At 36.1% G+C, this 10,649-nt stretch overlaps 1 protein-coding gene across 3 annotated transcripts in view; it reads left to right on the forward strand.

The window, feature by feature from the left end:
- The window catches only part of STAM (signal transducing adaptor molecule), a 79,789-nt gene extending 69,547 nt beyond the window's left edge, over positions 1-10,242 (forward strand). For all 3 annotated transcript variants that reach the window (XM_084870050.1, XM_084870051.1, XM_084870052.1), the window contains one exon: positions 7,795-10,242. In XM_084870050.1, the coding sequence (XP_084726176.1) occupies positions 7,795-8,014 (220 nt within the window). In that variant the 3' untranslated portion in view covers positions 8,015-10,242. The remainder of the gene's footprint in view (positions 1-7,794) is intronic.
- The last annotated feature ends 407 nt before the right edge of the window (positions 10,243-10,649 follow it).

Consider the following 10,649-nt stretch of genomic DNA (forward strand, 5'->3'; position numbering starts at 1 on the left):
TCTACAGGAACCCCTGCAGTATTGCAGCAATAGCCAGCAAGCCAGATATCTGTCTTACTGACTCACTGAACTGCAGTATTCTGATTCTAACTTTGTCATAATTTATTTTTGTTTTTATTTAAGTCCATGATGGTATTTACTAAGGATTTTAGATTTGATAACTATATGTTGTTTTTTTACAAATTTCATAACAAATCTAAATATTTTTATCATTGTTTCATAATTTATGGTTCTGAAAGACACGTATTTCCTTCTTTTTGCCCTGTATTGGAATTTATTTTTTTTAAGTTTTATTTATTTTTATTTTCAGTATAAGTACGTCCTATATATTGCACAGGCCACACTTCTTTTATTTTATTTTTTTATTTTTTTTATTTTTTGAATAAATCTTTATTGTTCATATTATTACAAATGTTCCTCATTTTCCCCCTCTGCATTGCTCCCCTCCACCAGGTTCCCACCCCACCCTCTGCCCTTTCCCCACCCCTCATAGTCCTCATCCATAGGTGCACAGTTTTTGTTCAGTCTCTTCCTGCACTTCCCCACTCCCGTTTTCCCTGAGAATCGTCAGTTCACTCCCCTTCCATACTTCTAATTCTATATATTCACCAGTTAATATTGTTCATTAGATTTTTTAATTTCTTTGGTTTTTAAATTCACTTGTTGTTAGTTACGTATTTGTTGTTCATAATTTTTATCTTTATTTTCTTCCTCTTCCTAAAGAACCCCCTTCAGCAATTCATATAATTCTGGTTTGGCAGTGATGAACTCCTTTAGCTTTTTTTTTTTATTTGTGAAGCTCTTTATCTGGCCTTCGATTCTGAGCTATAGCTTTGCTGGGTAGAGTAATTTTGGCTGTAGGTTCTTGCTATTCATCACCTTGAATATTTCTTGCCATTTCTGTCTGGCCTGCATGGTTTCTGTTGAGAAATCAGCTGACAATCGTATGGGTGCTCCTTTATAGGTAACTACCTGCTTCGCTCTTGCTACTTTTAATATTCTCTCTTTGTCTTTTGCTCTTGGAATTTTAATTATGATTTGTCTTGGAGTGGTCCTCTTTGGATTCCTTTTGTTTGGGGTTCTGCGGACTTCCTGGACTTGTAAGTCTATTTCTTTCACCAGGTGGGAGAAGTTTTCTGTCACTATTTCTTCCAGTATTCTTTCGGTATCTTGCTCTCTCTCTTCTTCTGGGATCCCCATAATTCTGATGTTGGTTCGCTTGAAATTGTCCCAGAGGTTTCTTACACTACGTTCAGCTTTCTGGATTCTCTTATCTTGCTTCTGCAGAGGAGTGTCCTCTGGCTCTTTGTGTTCTAAATCTTTGTCTTGATTCTTGCGATCTTCCAGTCTGTTTTTAGAACTCTGTATAATATTTTTTATTTTAGACGATGTTTTCTTTATTTCTAGTTGATCCCTTATTATTTCTAGTTGATCCCTTTTCATATCCTCATAGGTCTTGTTTATTTTATCGGCCTTTTCTAGGAAATTCTTGAAAACCCTTATAAGTGTGGCTTTGAACTCTATATCCAGTCACTTTTTGTCCTCCGTTTCTTTTCTTTGTGATCTATTTCCTTGTCTTGGCATTTTCGCTGCTTCCCTGAGTTGGTAGGGTGACTTTGTGTGCTAAGGTGTCTTATATGGCTCTGTGGGTCAGTCTCCCAGTTACTTGAGGTGGACACTCTTGGTCCCTCCTTTTGTGGACTGTGTGTACAGCCTTGTTGTAGTTAAGTCTTGATTGTTGTTGGTATCACTGGGAAGAACTGACCTCCAGGCCAATTGGCTATGTGGATCAGCTGTGTCTATGCCAGGAGACAGCCTTATCCAACTAGACTTGGAAAATTTCAAAAGCCTCTGTGCTCAGCTTGGATGGGGCAGAGTTTCAGGGTGGAGCCTACAGCCTTGGCTTGGACAACAGTCCCTTCTCTGCAAGCAAGGTGCGTGCCTCCGGGACTTCCATTCGCCGTTCCCTGGAGTTTCCACCTTATAGCCCAGACTCCCTCCCTATGAGCCTGGGTCCCCAGAGTCTGGCCTAGAACTGGGGTTCAGTGCAGTCGGAACTGGGGTTCAGCACAGTTCGGAGCTTTAATCTCCTGCTAGGGAACGCCAGCCAGGCACTCAGACTCGCCCTCCTCTCCGGCTCCTTCCTCTCCTCACGTGCACTGTGTCTCAGTAACTTAGGCTTTTACAGCTCCTCTGATTTTCCTTCTGGTTTTCTCTTTCCTTCTAGTTGTAGAATTTCCAGTCAGTCAACTTTTCTGTAGTTCTGGATAATGTCCATTTTGTATTTTAGTTGTATTTTTTTATTTTTTTGAAATTGTTGTGTGAGGCTGCAGTTAGGCATTTACCTATGCAGCCATCCCTGTGTTGGAATTTAATACATGTCACAGCAAGATATATCATTTGAAAAGAGATGGACATTTTATCCCTATGGTCCAAATATTTTACCCCTGTGGTCCATGGAGCAAATATCTGAATATAAAATGATAGGCTCATTGTTTTGACCATTTACTTATAATATCCTCTATCAATTTGTTAAATGATTTAATGTCTTTTCTGCTTCTGTGTGAATCTAAGCTGAAGTATTTCCCTCAAAACAAATAAAAGGTAGTCTTTAGAATTCACCAGTTTGTAATTGTAGAAGTTATGTTATTCTGACTCACATTAGAAGTATCTTCGTGCACAGGCACAATTTCTAGAAAACTTTTCTTTAATATTGGGGTTGCCCGTGAATGCTCCTCTACTGTCCTTACGTTGTGTTATTCATCCTTAAAAGAGTCACACTCTGGGGATGCTTAGGGATTCACAAACAAAACAATCTCTACTGAAAGTAGCTCAGAAAAAAAAAAAAGAAAAGTATACAAAACACAGATTTTATTCTTATATTATTATTTATTAATTAGTGTACTATTTTCCATACCAACAACTGTATTTGACTCAAGCTTTCTAATTGCAGATCAAGGTCACTGAGTAAGTTTTCCCCTTCCTCCTCCCCCATTTTGGTGGGAAAGTTTTTCTTTGGTGGCCCTCATTCATATCTAGGAGGCAAGTTCTTATTCTTTTACATATAATTTTGGTTCTAGTGTTCTTTTTCAGACTATGTAATAACTTTAGTATGATTTTACTCAGTTGTCGGCAAACGGCGGCTTGCGAGCCACATGAGGCTCTTTGGCCCCTTGAGTGTGGCTCTTCCACAAAATACCATGGCCTGGACGAGTCTATTTTGAAGAAGTGGCGTTAGAAGAAGTTAAGTTTAAAAAGTTTGGCTCTCAAAAGAAATTTCAATCGTTGTACTATTGATATTTGGCTCTGTTGACTAATGAATTTGCCAACCATTGATTTTATTGATAATTAGGGAAGGTAGAATGGAATCAGTTTCTTAAACTCACCTGTAGTGATGGTGATGATGCTAGTACTCAGGTGACCAAAGCTATGTACTTACTTGTCTATTATTTCAGGTTACTCTGTCAAACAGGTGTTTATTGAACATTTAGTCTGTCCCAGACACTATGTTAGACACTGGACATAAAAGTGTGAGTTTCTTCCTCTCCCCACAGACACAAATGACATACATTATATAAATTTAAGATGTACAACTGGTTGATTTGATACATTTCTATATTGTAAAATGATTACCACCATAGCATTAGCTAACACTTTCATCCTGTCACACAGTTACCATTTCTTTTTTGTGGTGAGAACATTTAAGGTTTATTCTGAGCGACATTCAAATATATGATAATAGTATTACATATATTGATATAGGGAAAATCATCATGCTGTACATTAGATTCCTAAACTTGTTTATCTTATAAATGGAAGTTTGTACCCTTTGTCTAGTATCTCTCCATTTTCCTCACTCTCTAACCAACATTCTACTATTTGTCTTTTTAGATTCCACATGTGAGGTCATATAGTATCCATCTTTCTCTATTTTACTTAGCATAATGCCCTCAAGTCTCATCCAAGTTGTACAAATGACAGAATTTTCTTTTTTCTTATGAGAGGGGAAGGAGGGGGGAGAGAGAAAGAAAGAAGGGGTGGGGTGGAGGGGGAGAGAGAGGGAAAGGGAGAAGGGGGACATGTACACATACATCTTCTTTACCCATTCATCTGTTGATGGATGCTCAGGTTGTTTCCATATTTTGGGACCTGCTGAAACCTGGGACCTGCTGAAACCGGTTTGGCTCAGTGGATAGAGCGTCGGTCTGTGGACTGAAAAGTCCCGGGTTCGATTCCGGTCAAGGGCATGTACCTTGGTTGCAGACACATCCCCCAGTAGGGGGTGTGCAAGAGGCAACTGGTTGATGTTTCTCTCTCATTGATGTTTCTAGCTCTCTATCCCTCTCCCTTCCTCTCTCTAAAAACTCAATAAAATATATTTAAAAAAAAAAAACCAAAAATCTGGGACCTTTCAGTCTGCAGGCCGATGCTCTATCCACTGAGCAAAACCGGTTAGGGTTGTAATACTTTTTATCTTACAAAGCAGCACATGTAAAATGTACTACTAAGTGACGCCTTTTAGTATTACAGTAAAATCTCAATATAATGGACTAATACAGGCGAGGGGTGTCCACTAAAGCTCAAGTCCATTACATAATAAAGTAGGTTTTCCAAATATATATGTAAAAAAATTGGCAAATTAGTTTACCTGTTTTTAATTACGTAGACATGTTTGGGTAATTAAAATTTAATATGTATGAAAAGTTTAATTTCATACAAAAGTTTTTTGTATGTATTACTGTAATTTGAAATTTATACTGGATACATCTAGTAAAAGCACACATTCACCAGTTACCTCGAATAAAGAAATGCACACAATGCACACGGCGGGGCTGTGGCTTAGCGCACATTAGAACTGCTGCAGAAAGTCAGACTAGGTGACAACAGAACCAGTTATTGCGCAGTGTGATCATGTGCTAATCATTCCCGAACATTGTTTGCCAGTGCTGACTCTTGGATTTAAATATGTAGTCTGTAGTTATGTAATATTTACTTATGTCAGTGAAATTACTTCAGTGTTTCTGAACACACCATCTGTTAACTAAAATTTGTTAAAAATGACAGTGAATTAACAACATAAAATAAGTTGCTAATCTTGGTTTACAATTTTAAAAATTAACAGAGTGTTAATTTTCAGATAATGCCATACAAACCAGAAATTTTGTCCATTAAATCTGAAGTTCATTAAGTTGAGATCCTCAAAATTAGGATTTATTGTACCTAAGGGTTACATTAGTGGGTGGAATGTAGCACTAAAAGACGGTCACCTTTAATAATGATTTATTATTCTGTGCAGAATGCAAGAACATTGACTTTATCAGCAAATGATTTGTAAACAATCTAGAACAATCTAGCAAATGAAGAGCTTAGAAATAGGCAATATTTTGAAAATTGCCCAAATTTATAGTTTGTTTTTACATTTTTAACAGAAATGTAAGGGGAAATCTCAATGTGAAAGCTGTTAGTATTTCTCTCTATATAACTATACTAGTATTTTATACCTGGTAAAAACTCAAATATCAGACCGGAGGTGGGAAGAGAGAAAGCAGAGGGAGTGGATAAAGACAGCTCTGAAGGAATGTTTTTGATGGGATGAGAGCAGTGCCCAAGTGTAGGGCACCTTACAAGGGAGCACTGACAGCTGATGAGTTACAGCAGGAGAGAAGACTCGGCATATGGATGGGAGTAGGAAAGATAGTTGAGGAATGTGGTGGTGGGAGTAGATGGAAGGTCTTTTTTATTTGCTTTTCATTTTCAGGGCAGTAAGAGAAACAAGGTTATCAAGCTTTCATCTTCCCTAGTCCACCTCTTGTCAAGGACTGATGATTTCCATATTGCCAGATCCAGGGGTCACTTCCTTTTTGAAATACTTTCTTCACTTGATTATGACCATTCTCTCTTAGTTTTCCTTCCACCTATTGCCACTCCTCAGTCTTCTTTGCCTAATGTTTCTGTGTCTTCTTGACTTCTAGTGTAGGACTCTATGGACTTTTTCTCTGTAGTCATTCCCTCAGGGCAGCGGTTCTCAGCCTGTGGGTCGCGACCCCTTTGGTGGTCGAATGACCCTTTCACAGGGGTTGCCTAAGACCATCGAAAAACACAGATATTTACATTACGATTCATAACAGTAGCAAAATTACAGTTATCAAGTAGCAATGAAATGATTTTATGGTTGGGGGTCACCACAACATGAGGAACTGTATTAAAGGGTCGAGACATTAGGAAGGTTGAGAACCACTGCCCTAGGGGGTCTTATTCAGGCCCACAACTCTGAACACCAAGTGTATGATGATGATCCCCAAATGTGTATTTCTATTCCTAACTTTCGACTGGTCTTCTAGACTTGAATAGCTGACCGCCTGTTTAATATCTGTTTATCCTAGATATCTCACTTTACATGAACAAAACTACTTTGATTCCCCTTCCCCAAATTTATTGTAGTCCTTACCTGCCATCTATTGTCTTTTTAGTGAATGGCCACTCTACCAGTTATTTCTTCCAGTCATTCAGTTCTAAAACCTCAGGCATTCTTGACCACTCTACCCATAGCAAATTTTGATGGTAATGCCTTCAAAATCATACTCTTCTCTTCACCAAGTCTACCATGGCACTAGCCACCTGTCAGCTCTTACCTGGGCAGTTGTAAAAGCCTCAGTCAGATATCCTTAGCCCATACTGAGTCTGTTAAACCTAAGTCAAATCACATCATTCTTCTGTCCAGAATCGGTGTCTTTCTTTTTATTTATTTATTTATTTATTTATTTATTTATTTATTTTTTACATATTTTCTTGATTTTTTTTTTATTGCCCCCCTCCCTCCCTCCCACACATCCCCTCCCTCCCCATAGTTTTATGTCCATTGGTTGTACTTATATATGCATTTATACAAGTCCTTCGGTTGATCTATTATCTCCCCCTGATATCCCTACCCTCCCCACTGTAATTTGACAGTCTGCCTGTTGCTTTACTTTCTCTATATCTGTCTCTTGGTTCATCAGTTTATAAAGATCTTTATCATCCACCGATGTGTGAGGTCATGTGGTGTTTCTCTTTCGTTGATTGGCTTATTTCACTCAGCATGATGTTCTCCAATTCGGTGTCTTTCCATCTCACTGTATAATCCAGAATCCTTACTATGGCCTCCAAGGCACTGTATATCCAAGGCTCCTTTCCCGTTTAATTCTGCCATTTTACCTTATGCGACTTTCCTCCTTTCTCGCTCTGCTTCTGCCAGCATGGCCTCCTTTCTGATTCTTGAACACGCCTGGCATTTTGTCTTCTCAATGGATTCGGTGCTTGCCATTCTTTTCACTTGACCAGCTTATTATATTCCTATATAATCAGCATGACACCCTCTCTCACTTCTTTCAGGACTCTGCTTAAATTTTTCCCTTATCTGAAATGCCTTCCCCTACCACACTGTAAAAGCCAGAGTCTCTTGTCTCAGGAACTCTTGGTCCTCCTAATAGGCTTTATTTTTCTTCATCCCAGTTATTACCACTTGACATATTATAAATTTGTTTATCTTTTTTTTTCCTACTAGAATGTAACTTCATGATGGTGGGGACTTCTTTTTTTTGCCTCCTTTTTTTTTTTTCTTTTTTTTTTTCTTTCTTTTTTTTTTTCTTCACAATATCCCAGTACCTAAAATGGCACATTTGACACATAACAGTTGACACATTATGGGTATTTAATAAATATTTACTGAATGGGTATTTAATGAATAGCTTCCGGTTTGTCTTTAAATGGGTAAGTTAGTCAATATTGATCTGAGTGTTTTTTTCCCTTCCACAGCTCAATGGTCAGTTCTGTTCAAGGAAATACATATCCCAGCCAGGCGTCAGTATATAGTCCTCCTGCTGCTGCTACTGCTGATGTCACTATATACCAGAATGCAGGAACTAATATGTCCCATGTGCCAACCTATAGTTTAACGTCAGCAATGCCTCAACCAGCAGGCAGTCAACAACCACCTCAGCCACAGCAACCATATTCTCAGAAGGCTCTGCTATAGGATTTGGGATTCCTCTTTGATCCGCTGAATGCCACTGACAATGTTAGAGATTCTTTTAATATCTTAAGGTTTGTTTATCCTCATCTTATAGGAATCTGTCGTCAACAAGTTCAAATATTCAACGTTATGTTGTCAGGAAGGTAGAACTCTTCAGTTTGCACTGACTTTTCAGAGCTTCTTCCCCCGTCCTCTCCCAGAGGAATGAAACTACTTACAACATTTAATTCTTTTCATCATATGAAAGAATTGATATGATTATTTGCCTCATAAAATTACCTGGTCTCAAAAAGTCAAACTTAACAAAAATGGTTGTGGCGAATGTTATGTACATATATTTCTGTGTAACTTCATTAGTGGCCATTTTTGAATCACAGTGGTGATTGTGTGAATATATTTAACACTGTTAAATTAATTTGCATTGCTATTTTATTTTAATCATGAACAACTACCATGTTTCGTAATGTTTTGTGTAAATTTAAGATAATTACACTGTCTGTTAAAGTGCAAGAGAACAAAGCTGTAGTATATTTACATGAAAGTATTATGTTAGTGTTTCAGTTTTACATTAAACTGAACTTTCCTTTGACTGATTGTGAATTAAACATATGTACATTATGTCTTTCTGTAGCCTCTGCATACTACTAGCTGACATCACACCAGCATACAGTAGCTAAATTTTTGGTGCAGTTATAACAAATAATGTTCCCTTTTAAACTTTTACATTTTGGCATGGTATTTCAGAATATTTTGGGACCATGACACAAAATTAAGATAGGATCATGTTCTTTATATCTTATTTTTAAAGAAATAATGTTGATTTACTTTTTCCTAGTTGAAGGTAGTAATTAGGTTTATAAACTGTATACTGTGTTTATTGGTGGCAGTGACACCAAAGATAGAGGCAGTGTATAGAAATTTGTAAACTGGAAAGAAACCATAAATAACACTACATTTTCAAAGTCTCTTGTAATTATTTAGGATATAAAAAAGTTGATTCATCTGTCTTATCTCACTATTAGTCTTTTAAATATGTCTTTAACGTATTGTATCCCTTCATTCTACATTAAAATGGATATTAGCAGATGTTTCAAAGTAATCAATATTCCTGACTTTGCTTAACAGTTTGCATGTTTATTCTTACCTTTCAAACTGGGTATGGTTTGCTCTCTATTTATGAAGTTCTAATAGAATTATATTGGCTTCCTATTCAGGAGTTTTTCAACGAACGCTTTTCTTTTTTTTAATCCACATGAAGTATGTTTTAAACTGACATTTTAATCTTCTTAGTTACAATTTTTCTGGTTGTGCTATCCCATTATTTAACACTATTATTTAAACAACTGAGAAATTGAGCTCGGCGTCATATTATATGAGTTGAGTTGAACAAATTTTATTCCATAAATGAAAATTTAATTTGTATTTTCTATGACTATTATAATCAGATAACTTGTTTCTTTTTCTTTGGACAAATGATTCCATCTTTGGCAAGAAAACTTAATGGTGACCTAATTATAGTTTCAAATTTAAAGCACCGTCTTCATCGTAAGTGTTTTATCCAGTATTGTGTTTTCTTGACTTTAGAGTATGTTGCCCTCAAATAGAAATTTTAAATTTGAATTCAACCTTTAGTTTAAAAAATTATATTGTTTTTTGATTGGCATTGTCAAATCATAATCTTTATTTCAGTTTGAATATTCTAGATTAACTTACATACTTTACCCTATCATATATTTTTCTCTTTGTCTTTTGATAAATTTCTGTTTTATCAAAATGTATAAAATACATTTTATAAAATGTATTATTTCCCCATTTTATTTTTATATTCTTCACTTTGTAAGATCAGTTACATATTCTGTTATTTGCTTTTTGCCCTATAAAAGTCAAAAGAATGGTAAAATGAAAAACAAAGACCCTTATTATAATGCATACCTATTATATTTGTGTGCTTATAAAGGTTTTAATGATGAATACTTAAAACTGACACATCAGTTTGTGCTTTTAATACCAGATGGAAAAATTTCAATAACAAAGAACCACTGGGTTTTCTTCTTTTTGATGACATGGCAAGGGCAGAAATAGGAAAGGACCAGGTAGTGATTTGTTCTGAAACTAGTGTATGAGCTGTACTTAAAAATATTTTTTCTTTAAAATATGAGTCTTTTTTTTTTTTAAAGGAATGCAATTATTTATAAAATGAACTAATTAAAATGTGAATTTCTGTGAATCAAGTTTGACTTTTTAGTTTATTTCCTTTATGAAGTTTGTGCATCTATGAGCCAGTAACATCTAGCTGGAAAAATTCAAGTTTATTTACTGTCTAGCATAAATAGCCAACAAACCCCCTGGCCAATAGGATGTCATAATAGAGCAATGCCTTAAGCCTAGAAGCAATACTGTGATTTGACAGTCTTTTCTAAGTCTGTGGTTCTCTTCCACTGTTACCTGTCTCTCCTCAGTGAGGATTTTTTTTTTTTTTTTATGTGCTTAGATATTCCCTTCTTTTTATTACAAACTTCTGGAGCTTTGTTTCTATACCTGTTAATTTTTATATTTAAAATGCTTACTAGACAACTAATATTATTTTCTGATATAGCTTTCATATATGACATGTAATTCAGCTTGAGAATATTGTCAG

The sequence above is a fragment of the Pipistrellus hanaki genome (genome assembly GCF_964339955.1).
Source record: "Pipistrellus hanaki genome assembly, chromosome: 1".
NCBI classification, from domain to species: Eukaryota; Metazoa; Chordata; class Mammalia; order Chiroptera; family Vespertilionidae; genus Pipistrellus; species Pipistrellus hanaki.